The sequence below is a fragment of the Oncorhynchus masou genome, chromosome 32 (assembly GCF_036934945.1).
Source record: "Oncorhynchus masou masou isolate Uvic2021 chromosome 32, UVic_Omas_1.1, whole genome shotgun sequence".
In the NCBI taxonomy this organism is placed as follows: domain Eukaryota; kingdom Metazoa; phylum Chordata; class Actinopteri; order Salmoniformes; family Salmonidae; genus Oncorhynchus; species Oncorhynchus masou.
The window spans coordinates 35,526,500-35,545,405 of record NC_088243.1 but is presented as its reverse complement, the minus strand read 5'-3'; the positions used below and the strand labels follow the sequence as shown (position 1 = coordinate 35,545,405).

Below are 18,906 nucleotides of genomic sequence, written 5' to 3'. Positions count from 1 at the left end.
TGCAGTAACCTGCCCATCAAACCTGGCTGAGGGGAAACAATTATGGTAGGCTATCGGAATGCGTTTCAATAAAGGATATACCAGTAAAAAAAAATGGAAATCATTAGTGTACAGTAAAAGTGGAAAGAATGGTTAATCCGTTACTGAAATAAGACCAAAAGGAGATCGTTTTACCTTCGATGTCTTGCATATTTGCCGCTGACATGTCCACTTCCATCACAGCCTTGTGTAGGACAGCTGCGATGAAACAGAAGAACACACTGAGTATGCACGTAACTCACCATTCTCCACACTGAGTATAGACATAACTCACCATTCTCCACATTGAGTATACACACAGCTCACCATTCTCCACACCGAGTATGCACACATCTCCCCATTCTCCACACCGAGTATGCACACATGTCCCCATTCTCCACACGGAGTATGCACACATCTCCCCATTCTCCACACGGAGTATGCACACATCTCCCCATTCTCCACACGGAGTATGCACACAGCTCACCATTGTCTACACTGAGTATGCACACAGCTCACCATTGTCTACACTGAGTATGCACACAGCTCACCATTGTCTACACTGAGTATGCACACAGCTCACCATTGTCTACACTGAGTATGCACACATCTCCCCATTCTCCACACGGAGTATGTACACAGATCCCCATTGTCTACACTGAGTATGCACACATCTCCCCATTCTCCACATGGCGTATGCACACAGCTCACCATTGTCTACACTGAGTATGCACACAGCTCACCATTGTCTACACTGAGTATGCACACAGCTCACCACCATTGCTCACCATTGTCTACACTGAGTATGTACACAGATCACCATTGTCTACACTGAGTATGCACACAGCTCACCATTGTCTACACGGAGTATGCACACAGCTCACCATTGTCTACACTGAGTATGTACACAGATCACCATTGTCTACACTGAGTATGCACACAGCTCACCATTGTCTACACGGAGTATGCACACAGCTCACCATTGTCTACACTGAGTATGCACATAACTCACAATTATCCACTCTTCCCTTGTTCTATCTGTCCATCCATCTACTATTAATATGCTGTTCAGTTTCTGTTTTCTTCTCCACACTTTTATTGGATCTTCCGCCTCCTTTGAAATCATATAACATTTTTACTTTACTCTACACACAATGCACTCTTATTGTACTCCTATATGTACAGTATGCACTGTTATGGTAATTCACACACCAATCTGGTCTTACTCCCTCACCTAGCCCCTCCTCTCATTTTAGCCTAATCCTCATCATAACCATCATAACCCTCTCCAGTATCACAGTGGCATATCTGCCCAGACCAGACCAGACAGAACCGTCACGGAAAGTCAAGCGTATTTGCCCTGATGACTATCCGCTCTCTGGGGAGCGACGCCATCGAGCGGCATTATCGGCATTATGGACGCCTCGGCCTGGAGATAGGCTGGCCATCGATCCGCTGACTAATTGCTATCTGCAGGCAGCGGTGGAGAAAGGAAAGAGAGAGAGAGCAGAGAGAGAGAGAGAGAGAGAGAGAGAGAGCAGAGAGAGAGAGAGCAGAGAGAGAGAGAGAGAGAGAGAGCAGAGAGAGAGAGAGAGAGACAGAGAGAAAGAGATAGAAAGAAAGAAAGAAAGAAAGAAAGAAAGAAAGAAAGAAAGAAAGAAAGAAAGAAAGAAAGAAAGAAAGAAAGAAAGAAAGAAAGAAAGAAAGAAAGAAAGAAAGAAAGAAAGAAAGAAAGAAAACTGTCTGTGGAAATCAGAAAGCAATACTGTATGTGTCCAGGTGGGATATTATTATTGATAGGTGGGTTCAGAATGCTATGTCTCAAAAAAACTTATCCCAGCCTGTAAAGGACTTAATTAAACCCATGGATGAAAGTATAAAAGTATCTTTGAACCAGGATTAAATGTCCAAATAAAAGACATACATGAGAACTCTTAGTGGATGACTGGAGCACCACAGTAAGGTTGTCCATCATCGGTGCAGGGAGATCCAGTGGTCTGATCCCATCAATAGGTTTCATGGTCTAGATCAGTGGTTCCCGAACGTTTTATAGTCCCGTACCCCTTCAAACATTCAACCTCCAGCTGCGTACCCCTCTAGCACCAGGGACAGCTCACTCTCAAATGTTGTTTTTTTGCCATCCTTGTAAGCCTGCCACATACACACTATATGATACATTTATTAAACATAAGAATGAGTGTGAGTTTTTGTCACAACCCGGCTCGTGGTAAGTGACAAAGAGCTCTTGTAGGACCAGGGCACAAATTATAATATAATAATAATCAATAATTTGACTCTTTATTTGGCCATCTTACATATAAAACTTGATTTACTCATCAAAAATTATGAATAACTCACCACAGGTTAATGAGAAGGGTGTGCTTGAAAGGATGCACATAACTCTGCAATGTTGGGTTGTATTGGAGAGAGTCTCAGTCTTAAATCATTTTCCACACACAGTCTGTGCCTGTATTTATTTTTCATGGGAGTGAGGGCAGAGAATCCACTCTCACATAGGTACGTGGTTTCAAACGGCATCAATGTCTTAACAGTGCGATTTGCCAAGGCCGGATACTCTGAGTGCAGCCCTATCCAGAAATATGTCAGTGGCTTCTGATTCAATTCAATTTTCACAGAACCACTTGTTGCAATTTCGATGAGGCTCTCTTGTTCAGATATCGGTAAGTGGACTGGAGGCAGGGCATGAAAGGGATAACGAATCCAGTTGATTGTGTCGTCCGCGTAATTGTGCACCAAACTCACTCAGGTGCTTCGCTACATCACATTTGACATTGTCTGTAAGCTTGAATTTATTTTCACACAAAACAAATATACAACGACGGAAAGACGTGTTAATCCTTGTTAATGCAGACAGAGAAGAGCGTCAACTTCTTAATCCTAGCCTCAATTTTGTCGCACACATTGAATATAGTTGCGGAGACTCCCTGTATAATCCTACATTCAGATCATTCAGGCGAGAAAAGAAAATCACCCAGATAGGCCAGTCGTGTGAGAAAGTCATCATCATGCAAGAGGTCAGACAAGTGAAAATTACAGTGAAGAAAACTTTAAGCTCATTACCACTCCACTATGTCTCCCTGTCATGGCTTTTGCGCCATCATTACAGATAAACATATCTTGAACACCAAAGTCCATTTGATGTCACAAAGCTGTCCAGTACTTTAAAAATACCCTCTCCTGTTGTCGTGGTTACCAGTGGTTTGCAGAAGAGGATGTCTTCCTTAATTGACCCCAAATAAACGTATCGGACACATACCAGGAGGTATGCCAGGCCAGATAGGCCAGTATGCCATCACCCAGATAGGCCAGTATGCCATCACCCAGATAGGCCAGTATGCCATCACACAGGTAGGCCAGTATGCCATCACCCAGATAGGCCAGTATGCCATCACCCAGATAGGCCAGTATGCCATCACCCAGATAGGCCAGTATGCCATCACCCAGATAGGCCAGGATGCCATCACACAGGTAGGCCAGTATGCCATCACCCAGATAGGCCAGTATGCCATCACCCAGATAGGCCAGTATGCCATCACCCAGATAGGCCAGTATGCCATCACACAGGTAGGCCAGTATGCCATCACCCAGATAGGCCAGTATGCCATCACCCAGATAGGCCAGTATGCCATCACCCAGATAGGCCAGTATGCCATCACACAGATAGGCCAGTATGCCATCACCCAGATAGGCCAGTATGCCATCACACAGGTAGGCCAGTATGCCATCACCCAGATAGGCCAGGATGCCATAGGCCAGTATGCCATCACCCAGATAGGCCAGTATGCCATCACCCAGATAGGCCAGTATGCCATCACCCAGATAGGCCAGTATGCCATCACCCAGATAGGCCAGTATGCCATCACACAGGTAGGCCAGTATGCCATCACCCAGATAGGCCAGTATGCCATCACCCAGATAGGCCAGTATGCCATCACCCAGATAGGCCAGTATGCCATCACACAGGTAGGCCAGTATGCCATCACCCAGATAGGCCAGTATGCCATCACCCAGATAGGCCAGTATGCCATCACACAGGTAGGCCAGTATGCCATCACCCAGATAGGCCAGTATGCCATCACACAGGTAGGCCAGTATGCCATCACCCAGATAGGCCAGTATGCCATCACACAGGTAGGCCAGTATGCCATCACCCAGATAGGCCAGTATGCCATCACCCAGATAGGCCAGTATGCCATCACACATGCCATGCCATCACCCAGATAGGCCAGTATGCCATCAAATAGGCCAGTATGCCATCACACAGGTAGGCCAGTATGCCATCACCCAGATAGGCCAGTATGCCATCACCCAGATAGGCCAGTATGCCATCACCAGATAGGCCAGTATGCCATCACCCAGATAGGCCAGTATGCCATCACCCAGATAGGCCAGTATGCCATCACCCAGATAGGCCAGTATGCCATCACACAGGTAGGCCAGTATGCCATCACCCAGATAGGCCAGTATGCCATCACCCAGCCATCACCCAGATAGGCCAGTATGCCATCACCCAGATAGGCCAGTATGCCATCACCCAGATAGGCCAGTATGCCATCACCCAGATAGGCCAGTATGCCATCACCCAGATAGGCCAGTATGCCATCACCCAGATAGGCCAGTATGCCATCACCCAGATAGGCCAGTCGTGTGAGAAAGTCATGCACAGAATTCACTGGCTTGTAAGCGAAGCAGTAATTGTTTCAAAATGTCTCCTGCCATGTCACTGATGCGTTGTGAAACAGTGCTATTTGATGAAGTCATTGTCTGTATAGTTTTTTGGGCCTTTCCCCTTAGCATTGTCCAAGCCATGCTGAGGGAAAAGCAAGCTATTGTCCTAGCAGGAAGAATGAAGTCCTCCACAATAGTATGGGGCTTGCTGTCCTAGCCATTCGGTAGCTCACCATATAAGATGCTTCTAGCCCCCTTCTTATTAATGGTATCTGTTGATTTTATACATGTCTTACTACTTAAAAGTCGTCTTAATTCTCACTCAAAAAACTCCTGTGGCTTATTTTTCAAATTGGTATTTTTTGTTTCAAAATATCTGCGCAAGAGTGAAGGTTTCAGCGAGTTGTGAGATAGTACTTTTGCACATATAACACACTGTGGCTGAGGAAAGGCACTACTCCCAATATAAGTGAACCCCAAATCAATGTAGTCCTCATCATATTTGGCCTCTTCGATGTTCCAACGTCCCTGTCTGTTGTTCGGTGTTTTCCCGGGTAAGGGGGCAGTAGATCTTCGGCTGCATCAGATTCACCACTGTCAGTGTCCATGCTAGCTGGGCTAACAACAAATGTAGAATTACTTTTTTTTTTTTTTTTGGAGGGTGGATCAGCTTAATATTGCGGAAAGAATGTTGCTTCCAATGTAATTGTCTGCATCATTTCCAATCCCCCATATTTTTTGGGTAAATATATATATATATCCATACACGCATGCATATATATACACATATATACATACACATACCTATATAGACATACATATTTTTTTAAAGAATATACCTTTATTATTATTATTATTAAAACCTACCGCCGATCCCCCAATTGGAGTAAACTAATAAACACTTCTGTTTCTACCTTCAATCCATACATCTTATACACATTCTACAGACACAGTCTACTTTACAATAGTTCTCTCTTGTTTGTTCTTAGTCCTTCCTCTATTTCTGATGTCCATCCAGTTTGATTTCTATTTGTAACTGTGCTATTTCACAGAAGTTCCGAACCTATATACATTTTACAGATCCCGTATGCTTTACATTGTTTATCTTGTTATTAGTCCCACCCTTCAGCTCCATTCAACCCCTCCCATCTGTCTCTCAACATCATCCATTTCGGATTTCTACTTGCCATATATTTTTCAACTGTGCTGTGATGCTTCACAAAAAAATTGAACCTTCCTATTCTCATAACTTCATAGCTTCTACTGTTAGTTCTCGGCAAATGTTGCAATTCTTCAGCCATTCCTGGACCTGTGACCAAAAATGAGGGACATATGGACAATCATCTAATGACTCTGCCTCCTCACAGCAGAATCTACAGAGCTGGGAAGATTGTATCCCCCGTATATATAACATTCTATTAGTTGCAAGAATTTTGTATAGTAATTTATATTGGAAAATGTGAAGTTTTGAATCCGGCGTTGTTTTGCGTATCAATTCATAAACCATGTGCCATGGAATGGGTACATCCAAAATCTCTTCCCAACTATTTTGCAATTTATATGGCACAGCTGTCAGTTTTTTGGTCCTTAAATGAAATATAACACTTTTCTTTAACCATTTATGTTCTTTAATACAGGGCCGACATACAAGTTCCTTACTTTTTTCCCCTTCTACTTGCCTCTTCCATTTTTGTGGTAATGCTGCAATTAATTGGTTGTAATTTTGGGTAGAGCAGAAATTTCCATATGTCTGTGTTAGCTGCATGTGCGACATAACTCCACCAGTCCTATTTATGATATCAGGAAAGGCACTACTCCCAATATAAGTGAACCCCAAATCACTGTAGTCCTCATCATATTTGGCCTCTTCGATGGTCCAACGTCCCTGTCTGTTGTTCGGTGCTTTCCCAGGTAAGGGGGCAGTAGATCTTCGGCTGCATCAGATTCACCACTGTTAGTGTCCATGCTAGCTGGGCTAACAACAAATGTAGAATTACTAGAATTACATCGATGCTAGCATTGGATGTGCTCGTGGAAGCAGAACATCTTGTGTCGTGGATGGGTGCAGGTAGAGCTTGTACGTGTCTCTATGAACACGGGCCTTACTTTCTTTTAACCATTTATCCATTTTTGAGCAAAAGGAATGAGCAGCAGCTTCGTGTGGCTACATACGGGCCGTTAGTGGAATTCCCGCCAGAAAGAAATGCTTAATGTAAGGCTACCTGTATTTGGCTACCTGTATTTGACTACCTGTATTTGACTACCTGTATTTGGCTACCTGTATTTGACTACCTGTATTTGACTACCTGTATTTGGCTACCTGTATTTGACTACCTGTATTTGACTACCTGTATTTGGCTACCTGTATTTGGCTACCTGTATTTGGCTTCCGGTATTTGACTACCTGTATTTGACTACCTGGATTTGACTACCTGAATTTGACTACCTGGATTTGGCTACCTGAATTTGACTACCTGCATTTGACTACCTGTATTTGACTACCTGTATTTGACATTGTTTTGTTATTTCGCTGAACACTAGATGGTTTAATTTGATTTTTGGAAGTGAATCAAGGCTCACTCAGGTGAGGAAAGAAACCTCACCCAAATGTATAACCCCATTGGAAAATATAAATGGACTGTTTGAATATGTGAATCACATTTTTATTTGGCGTACACCCGATGGTATTGCTCGTACCCCTGGGTGTCTAGTACATGCAATTCAATGAACTTAGTTGGCAGGGACAACACACAAGGGTCAATTCAGGATCATCTTATGCCCACTGTACTGACAGGTCTAACCACCTGTCAGTACAGGCTAACGATGGAGTTTGCAGTGGGTTTTAATAAGTTAGATTTGATCAAAGAGAACTTTGATTTTAATTATTTACTGGCAATCGGGTTTGTCAGGATAGATAGAGAAAAAAAATGGAGAAACGGGATAGCGAGACAGAAAGGAAGAGAGTTAGAGAGAAAAGAGCGAGAGAGCGACTTGGTACAGATGAAGTGAGATACAGAGTGAATAAGGGAGAGAAAGTGAGAGATGAGAATAAAAGAGAGAGGAAGTAGCATGCAGAGTAAATGGCGTCGCCCTCCTGTCTGAAGAGGTGATTGTAGTGCTCGTCTCTCGCTGCACACTGAGAGGCTGGGAGTACTCCACAGCCATTATCGGCCCTCGTGGCCTTTCATCTCTCAGCGTCTCCCTCCCCCTCTTTACCTCTCTCCCTCTTTCACTCACACACATGGGGGTTAGCTGGAAAGGCAGGGGAACAGGGACAATGTTTAACAGTAATACTGACCTGAACAGCTCTGGTATCGCTGGTTCCACAGGCACTGAGAAATACAGGCAGAGAGAGAGAGAAAGGGATGGGGAAAGAGGGAGGGGAGAGAGAGAGGGAAGAGAGAGAGAGATGAGTGAGAGGGGCGAGAGGGACGGGGAAAGAAGGAGGGGAGAGAGAGGGGAGAGCGAGAGAGGAGTGAGAGGGGAGAGACAGGAGAGAGAGGGATGGGGAAAGAGGGAGGGGAGAGAGAGAGGGAAGACAGAGGAGAGAGAGGGAGGGTAGAGAGGGAGGGGAGAGAGAGAGGGGAGAGAGGGAGGAGAGGGAGGGCGGGGAGAGAGAGAGGGGAGAGAGGGAGGGTAGAGAGGGAGGGGAGAGAGAGAGGGGAGAGAGGGAGGAGAGGGAGGGAGGGGAGAGAGAGAGGGGAGAGAGAGGAGTAAGAGAGGGAAGGCAGAGAGGGATGGGGAGAAAATAATGAGTGAGGGGATGCGAAAGAAAAAGTGTAATCCCTATATCTTAAAAGCATGCTTTCATCAAGGTTAAAAACAGTGACAACCATATTCAATGGAGGCAGGCACAATAACATGATGTAATTGGCTGGATAGACTGCCTGGAGAATTGTGAATTCAAGAGTGTCTCATATAGGATGGCTTGTGAGGTGAGAGACAGTGTGAAGAGAAGAGTGAAGCAGTGAGTGAGAGAGCTGTGTGTGTGTGTGTGTATTTGTGTGTGTTTGTGTGTATGTGTGTGCTTGTGGGTTGGGGTAAGGTCACCCTGAATGGCGCCTGCAGTGATTTGAGGAGAGTGCAGACGCACCTCGGATACCTTTTGAGCGTGTGCGATGGCGCTTCTCGTCTGCATTCACCTCCATCTGCAGAGGAGACACAAACAGATAGTCAGAGATAGAAGCCCTGCCAGGGCCTGTGCCAAGACAAGAGTGGCTTTGGTGACCCGGCACCTGGGTCTGTCTGTCTGCCCGCCCGCCAGTCCACCAGTCTGCCCACCCGCCCGCCCGCCTGCCGGTCCACCAGTCTGCCCGCCCACCCGCCGGTCCACCAGTCTGCCCGCCCACCCGCCAGTCCACCAGTCTGCCCGCCCGCCCGTTGGTCCACCAGTCTGCCCGCCCGTCCGTTGGTCCACCAGTCTGCCCGCCCGTTGGTCCACCAGTCTGCCCGCCCGTCGGTCCACCAGTCTGCCCCCACCAGTCGGTCCACCAGTCTGCCCACCCGCCCGTCGGTTCACCAGTCTGCCCGCCCACCAGTCGGTCCACCAGTCCGCCCGCCCGCCCGCCCGTCGGTCCACCAGTCTGCCCACCCGCCCGTCGGTTCACCAGTCTGCCCGCCCGCCCGTCGGTCCACCAGTCTGCCTGCCCGCCCGTTGGTCCACCAGTCTGCCCGCCCGCCCGTCGGTCCACCAGTCTGCCCGCCCGCCCGCCCATCGGTCCACCAGTCTGCCCGCCCGAACTTTGGTCCACCAGTCTGCCCGCCCGCCCGCCGGTCCACCAGTCTGCCCGCCCGCCCGTAGGTCCACCAGTCCGCCCGCCCATCGGTCCACCAGTCTGCCCACCCGCCCGTCGGTTCACCAGTCTGCCCGCCCTCCCGTCGGTCCACCAGTCTGCCTGCCCGCCCGTTGGTCCACCAGTCTGCCCGCCCGCCCGCCCGTCGGTCCACCAGTCTGCCAGCCCGCCCGCCCATCGGTCCACCAGTCTGCCCGCCTGAACTTTGGTCCACCAGTCTGCCCGCCCGCCCGCCGGTCCACCAGTCTGCCCGCCCGTCTGTCACTCTCTCTTATGAACACACACTGAGACACCTACACCCCAATTTATCCCGACAGTAATTGCCTGGTACCAAAGCTTCACTGTTTCTGTGAAATTGCATTTATTCTCTCTTTAAAAGGATTAAGAAATGTAGATTTTGCCAGGTGCTACTGTCACCCAAACCTTTCCTTCATGGTGCTTTGAAATACGTATGCAAATGTACTGTGAAAACAAATGCATAATTGCATTGGTTCTTCTTCTGGTCCATATTTGTGTACGGATTATGACGTTCCATCGTTCGCCAACACAGTCACACTTCTCCATTAAAGGGCACCTATACTACTTTCTGCCTAAAGGTGTCATCTCTGCTTTATACCACTTGGCACATTCCTCAAACAAAGTCATAAATATATATATAGAGTATAATTATAATCCCTCCCATATTCCGCTAGACCACATTATTCACTGTGTACACAATGTTCTGCATGCCTCTCAAATCAATGTCTCATCTGTAAATCCTCTTTTTAATCTCACAGATATCACATCACTCCCACTCCACAATGTCTCCCACACTAAAGCCATCATCTCACAGTAAAAGTGGATCCCGACTGGTCAGAGGAGAATTAACCGTTGATGAGTTGAAAGAAGGGGCGCATTCTGCTATTCCCAGATGTTACTGAACATATGAACGCTCGCTGAGTTGTGGACTATCACAGGCTAGCCAAGTTTGGATGTCTCTTTAATGCTCCATGATTTATTAAAGTGCCACTGAAGCCTTCAGTCCTAATGGTGGAAGCCGTCGTGTTTTTTTTTAACGCTGGCCATAAATGTTCCAAACGGGGAAAATAAAATGATCAAAGCCAACGGTACCGAGTAAATCTTATTAGTGTGGTGAACGGCGGGGTGTTTTTTGGGGGTGGAGGAGGAGAGCCTGAAATTATATTTATGTGGAGCGGCACAGGGGTTTCCATGGTAATAAGAGGAAATCCTACCTCAGGGGAAAATAACAAGAAGTTATCAATCCGTGTGGCCCAACTCACCACACTCTATTTACGGTGACATTTGGCTCATGAGAGACAGACAGAGCAAAGGAGCAAATGTGAGGGACAATGAATGAACTGCATGACAGAAACTCAATTAGTCGTCACCTGCTGAGACTAGCCAGGCTCAACATGATAATGCTGTGCTTTGCACTGGTGTTTTTCAACAAACATATGGGAAGCACTCAACACCTGACCGCAACAGTGCTACACTTTATGTCAGAAAACACAACGTGAGCTATTTCCTCCTAGCAATGGTGACAACACACACACACACACACACACACACACACACACACACACACACACACACACACACACACACACACACACACACACACACACACACACACACACACACACACACACACACACACACACACACACAAAACTGTGCCTATCTACAACTGTCAGATTCTCTCTAAGGGCTTCTCTCAGCCTCATGACAACAACAACAACTGCATCTCCGTCGCCGCCACTTCCTCCATCAAGGCCCCTTGTGAGACCGGTGCCCAGGTCCCTGAAAGCCTGTCTGAGACTCGTCCGCCCCTCTGGGTGTTAAGAGCCCTCCTCACCCTCCCTACCCTCCTCACACTCCACACCCTCCTCACCCTCCTCATCCTCCACACCTGCCCGTTTTTTTACACAAATGTCACAGATGTAATAGCTTGTGGAGCTTTGCAGTAATGGAAAGATAAGGAAGATCTGTTTCCCCTATGTTCATACCGTTTTACCGTATTTATACTGTATATTGCAGATAAGAGGCGGAATAACTCTCATTCGTGCCCTTTCTGTGCCGTCTGTGTGTGCGTATGTGTGTGTGCGTGTGTGTGCGTATGTGTGTGTGTGTGCGTATGTGTGTGTGTGCGTGTGCGCGTGTGTGTGTGTGTGTGTGTGTGAGTGTGTGTGTGTGTGGTGGGGGCTGGGACCACAATTCACATCGTTATCGGTTTTCCTTTGTTTCACCTTGAAGTTTTGGGAGAATATGTCTCAGGCATACGGTGCACACACACACACACACACACACACACCCACACACACACACACACACACACACACACACACACACACACACACACACACACCTCTCCACCACCCCACTCCTCAGCCTACATTGGTATTCCTTCAGTGAGTCATTGGGGAGGCTTCCGAAAACCGCACTTGCATGATCAAATTTCACTGCAACTAGGTATTTACGCCATCATCACCCAGTGACAGTAAACATGCAAGCTCTAAAATAAGTGCATCTGAATAGTTGTGAAGGACCAGGATGATAGCATTGAGTGGGTGCCAGAGATAGAGCAGGAAGATAGAGAGGGAGAGGGGGAGATAAGGATGGAAATCTGCTATCAACATTTTCTCCAGTGAGTGTTGTTCTTGTAGGTAGGTAGCTATCACTCTGAGACCAGCTTGTGGAAAGGTTTGGGTGTGACAGAGTTTTGTATCTTTACTTTGAATGGTTGGGATTGAGTATGACAGAGGTGTGGCTCTACATCTTAAAACAGGGTTATGAGATTATCAAGATATACCGTATCATTATAACTGAAACGGTTGTTGTAACAGTACCTGAAATGGTTTGGGGTGAGATTGTTCTTTGGTCCAGATCTCTGCTTCCTCTGTTGCCCACAACAGTAGACGTTTGACTGGAGAGAAAGGGATCACCACTCTTTCAAGTTCATTTTCTGCAAAGAATTAAAAAACAATATCCATACTTAGGAATTCAAATCTCCATGCAAATCATAATTACCCAGGCTGTATGATAGCTTTTGGCTTGAGTTTCCTTCCTTTGAGAAGGAAGCCGATGATAGACTCATGAATAGACACATAGTATAACATGTATGCTATATACGGAGTGAATGTGATTTCCTCCCTCCCGATAGCTGCTTGTCATTTTATGAAATAGACTTGGCAAGGCGGTAATTAGCTAGATCTATCATATTCTGCAGGAAGTGGGAAAAAATATAGCTAATGATCCATGCTACCCTCCATGATTTCTCTTCAACTCTGCCGTCCTATGAATTGAAAAGAGACAAAGATAGCGGGGGAGAGAGAGAGAAGGTGTGCGAGTAAGCAATAGATAGGAGGGAGAGAGAGAGAGAGAGAGAGAAAGAGAGAGAGAGAGAGAGAGAGAGAGAGAGAGAGAGAGAGAGAGAGAGAGAGAGAGAGAGAGAGAGAGAGAGAGAGAGAGAGAGAGAGAGAGAGAAAGAGAGAGAGAAAGAAAGAGAGAGAGAGAGAGAGAGAGAGAGAGAGAGAGAGAGAGAGAGAGAAAGAGAGAGAGAGAGAGAGAGAGAGAGAGAGAGAGAGAGAGAGAGAGAGAGAAAGGAAGATGGGCGGGAGAGAAAGGAAGAGAGAGGGGGAGAGAGAGAGAGGGAGAGGGAAAGAGGGAGGGATCGAGAGAGAGAGAGAGAGAGAGAGAGAGAGAGAGAGAGAAAGGGGTGTTGGGTGGACAAAGCATGCTTGGCAGCTCCAAGGAGGTTCAACCACTGCTGATGTAAAACAGTCCAGATATAAGAGGCCTATTTATCTCCCCTGGCCAGGGCAATAACACTGCCTCTCAAAACACAGACGCCCAGGGACAAACAAAGAGCAAGAGACCGGACGCAGAGCAAGATGCATGGTGAACACAGAGGATGCACAGTGAGAGAAAGTGAGGGAGAGAACGAGGGCCATTTTAGGTATTTCGGCAGTGACGCCAGGTCACAACATTTCCCTCCATTGCTTCCCACACAAATGGACACAGTCTACTTTTCCAGTTCATCGCATTTCCTGTGTCTGGGATCTAGAATTGGTGTTGTGTAGCCTAGGCCTATGCTTTGCCAATGCAGATATAGAAAGAGTAACAGAGAGCAAGCTACAGTATGGCGAACTTAGCAAATGGGGCATTTGTGGTAAGTACATGGAAGCAGCCATATTTTTGCCCGCCCAACATTGTTTGCTAAGTTAACTATGCTATCGCTACTAGGCTACAATCAAACACTATGCTTTATAACCATGTAAAGACCACAAAAGGTCTATGCTCTGATGTGTGTTTATAGTTGTTTTGTCCAATGTTTAAGGCACTTAGGCTTCTATCCTCAATGCAAGGTAATACTGCTATTGGCCAACTGTTTATTATTTTTGAAAGTTATTATTTTTGTCAATGAATGCAAGTATTTTTCTAAAGCCATTTTTACCATTTGTACACTTGTAAATGCAACTCCTACTCAACTGTTGCTGCTTCACACTCACTAAATAGGCTGCCGGGCCCTCTATCTTAACAGGCAGAGGTATGCATGTATAAATTCCCTCTCTCCCTCCCTCTCTTCCCTTCTTCACCCCCCCCCCCTCTCTCCATCCCTCCCTGTCTCTGTGTCTGTCCTGTATGTAGGCATGTATAAATTCCCTCTCTCCCTCACTCTCTTCCCTTCTTCACCCATCCCCCTCCCCTCTCTCCATCCCTCCCTGTCTCTGTGTCTGTCCTGTATGTAGGCATGTATAAATTCCCCCTCTCCCTCCCTCTCTTCCCTTCTTCACCCATTCCCCCTCCATCCCTCCTGTCTCTGTGTCTGTCTGTATTCACCCATCCCCTCTTCCCTTCTTCACCCATCCCCCTCCCCTCTCTCCATCCCTCCCTGTCTCTGTGTCTGTCCTGTATGTAGGCATGTATAAATTCCCTCTCTCCCTCCCTCTCTTCCCGTCTTCACCCATCACCCCTCTCCTCTCTCCATCCCTCCCTGTCTCTGTGTCTGTCCTGTATGTAGGCATGTTAATTGGAGGAGTGTCCAGGAGACAGCAGAGATGGTGTTCAATGAGCAGCAGTGGTGAGTAGCCAGTCACAGCCAGAGCTGCAGTCACAGACAGGACCACTTCTCTACATTAAAGCTTACAATCGCCAGCTGTGCAACACAATATGTTGCTGGGAATACTGCTAGGGAGATAGTGGCGTCACGGTGTGTGTGTGTTTTCATGTAGTGGGTTTTCACAGTTTTCCTTTGAACCACTGGGGGTTCTCATTCTGTTTCCTGCTCTTTTCCTATCTCATCCTCTCTCTTCCTTTCTGTCTCCTTTTGTAGTTGAAAAATAACAAAAGCCCTAAAGCATATGCCCAAAAGACTTCTCTCTGCTACTGTCAGTGTTCAGCCCTGGTTTCAGAGTTACATCCCCTCCTACAAAAAAGAACAAGAAAAAGTTCCTTCCTCCCGTAAACCTTTACTTTTCCCTCAACTCAGAGTCTCCCTCTTTTCTTTTCTCTCTCCTCTCTCCCTTCTCTCTACACACTCACCCCTCTCCTCCCTATCCCCCAGTTCTCTAATCAGACACTGAGTGCCGCTGGCCCTGCTCTCTGATTGGTCTGATTAAGGCCTTGATTTGGAACAGAGGATGAAATCAGAGCCCTGACGTGTCGTGTTGTAGCTTCCCACATCCCAATGCCTTGGCCTACTTCTCTCTACGGGGTCGTGTGTGTGTGTGTTTTAGTAATCCATTCCTACAGCAGAGATGGTATTCATTATGGTTAGTGTGTGCTACTCTTTCAGCACCAAGGACAGCGACAGAGTGACCTCAGCAAGGCAGTAGCAGCGCTGACTACAGCCCAGACAGACAGGCTGGGTTGTAGCCATTCATTACAAATCAACATAGAAACACACATATATGCATTAACGCAGCACACACACACTTTTTGGAGTGAGTGATGGTGTGTTGGTGTAATTGTTGTTATTTCATAACCCATAGAGGTGGGGGGAGAGTGGACTTAGCCCATTTCAAAAGTGATATTTATCAGAGCCAGTGTATATGGCCTGTAAATAGCAGTTGTATATTGCCTGATATGTGGTGCCTGTAAAAAACATTTGCAATAAAATTCCACAGCAGAGAGAGAGGCTCGGGAGACTGTGCACGAGACACACACACAGGCACACACGTACACACAGGCACACACGTACACACAGGCACACACGTACACACAGGCACACACGTACACACAGGCACACACGTACACACAGGCACACACGTACACACAGGCACACACGTACACACAGGCACACACGTACACACAGGCACACACACACAGGCACACACGCACACAGGCACACACGTACACACAGGCACACACGTACACACAGGCACACACGTACACACAGGCACACACGTACACACAGGCACACACGTACACACAGGCACACACGTACACACAGGCACACACGTACACACAGGCACACACGTACACACAGGCACACACGTACACACAGGCACACACGTACACACAGGCACACACGTACACACAGGCACACACGTACACACAGGCACACACGTACACACAGGCACACACACACGTACACACAGGCACACACGTACACACAGGCACACACGTACACACAGGCACACACGTACACACAGGCACACACGTACACACAGGCACACGTACACACAGGCACACACGTACACACAGGCACACACGTACACACAGGCACACACGTACACACAGGCACACACGTACACACAGGCACACACGTACACACAGGCACACACGTACACACAGGCACACACGTACACACAGGCACACACGTACACACAGGCACACACGTACACACAGGCACACACGTACACACAGGCACACACACAGGCACACACGTACACACAGGCACACACGTACACACAGGCACACACGTACACACAGGCACACACACACAGGTACACACAGGCACACACGTACACACAGGCACACACACAGGCACACACGTACACACAGGCACACACGTACACACAGGCACACACGTACACACAGGCACACACACAGGCACACACGTACACACAGGCACACACGTACACACAGGCACACACACAGGCACACACGTACACACAGGCACACACACAGGCACACACGTACACACAGGCACACACACACAGGGCACACACACACAGGCACACACGTACACACAGGCACACACACAGGCACACACGTACACACAGGCACACACACAGGCACACACGTACACACAGGCACACACGTACACACAGGCACACACACAGGCACACACGTACACACAGGCACACACACAGGCACACACGTACACACAGGCACACACACAGGCACACACACAGGCACACACGTACACATAGGCACACCCTTACACATAGGCACACACACAGGCACACACGTACACATAGGCACACACACAGGCACACACGTACACATAGGCACACCCTTACACATAGGCACACACACAGGCACACACGTACACATAGGCACACACGTACACATAGGCACACACGTACACACAGGCACACACACAGGCACACACACACAGGCACACACACAGGCACACACGTACACACAGGCACACACAGGCACACACACAGGCACACACGTACACACAGGCACACACGTACACACAGGCACACACGTACACACAGGCACACACGTACACACAGGCACACACGTACACACACAGGAACACACTTACACACACAGGCACACACGTACACACAGGCACACACGTACACACAGGCACACACGTACACACAGGCACACACGTACACACAGGCACACACGTACACACAGGCACACACGTACACACAGGCACACACGTACACACAGGCACACACACAGGCACACACGTACACATAGGCACACACGTACACACAGGCACACACATACACACACAGGCACACACGTACACACAGGCACACACACAGGCACACACGTACACACAGGCACACATGTACACACAGGCACACACGTACACACACAGGCACACGCGTACACACAGGCACACACACAGGCACACACGTACACACAGGCACACACGTACACACAGGCACACACATACACACAGGCACACACGTACACATAGGCACACACGTACACACAGGCACACACGTACACACACAGGCACACACGTACACATAGGCACACACGTACGCACAGGCACACACGTACACACACAGGCACACACGTACACACAGGCACACACACAGGCACACACGTACACACAGGCACACACACAGGCACACACACAGGCACACACGTACACATAGGCACACACGTACACACAGGCACACACGTACACACACAGGCACACACGTACACACAGGCACACACGTACACACAGGCACACACGTACACACAGGCACACACGTACACACAGGCACACACGTACACACAGGCACACACGTACACACAGGCACACACGTACACACAGGCACACACGTACACACAGGCACACACGTACACACAGGCACACACGTACACACAGGCACACACGTACACACAGGCACACACACAGGCACACACGTACACATAGGCACACACGTACACACAGGCACACACGTACACACACAGGCACACACGTACACACAGGCACACACACAGGCACACACGTACACACAGGCACACATGTACACACAGGCACACACGTACACACACAGGCACACGCACACACAGGCACACACACAGGCACACACGTACACACAGGCACACACGTACACACAGGCACACACATACACACAGGCACACACGTACACATAGGCACACACGTACACACAGGCACACACGTACACACACAGGCACACACGTACACATAGGCACACACGTACGCACAGGCACACACGTACACACACAGGCACACACGTACACACAGGCACACACACAGGCACACACGTACACACAGGCACACACGTACACACAGGCACACAGATACACACAGGCACACACGTACACATAGGCACACACGTACACACAGGCACACACGTACACACACAGGCACACACGTACACACAGGCACACACGTACACACATTACACACACGTACACACAGGCACACACGTACACACAGGCACACACGTACACACAGGCACACACGTACACACAGGCACACACGTACACACAGGCACACACGTACACACAGGCACACACGTACACACAGGCACACGCGTACACACAGGCACACATGTACACACAGGCACACACGTACACACAGGCACACGCGTACACACACAGGCACACACGTACACACACGGGCACACACGTACACACACAGGCACACACGTACACACAGGCACACACGTACACACAGGCACACACGCACACACACACAGGCACACACAGGCACACACACAGGCACACACGTACACACAGGCACACACGTACA

General features: G+C 48.2%; 1 protein-coding gene across 1 annotated transcript in view; it reads right to left on the bottom strand.

The window, feature by feature from the left end:
- Positions 1–18,906, bottom strand: part of LOC135526018 (myelin transcription factor 1-like protein) — a 157,363-nt gene that overhangs the window by 81,261 nt on the left and 57,196 nt on the right. Inside the window, 4 exon segments of the mRNA XM_064954039.1 lie at positions 175–237; positions 8,006–8,039; positions 8,810–8,855; positions 12,347–12,462. Of these exon segments, the coding sequence (XP_064810111.1) occupies positions 175–237; positions 8,006–8,039; positions 8,810–8,855 (143 nt within the window). The 5' untranslated portion in view covers positions 12,347–12,462.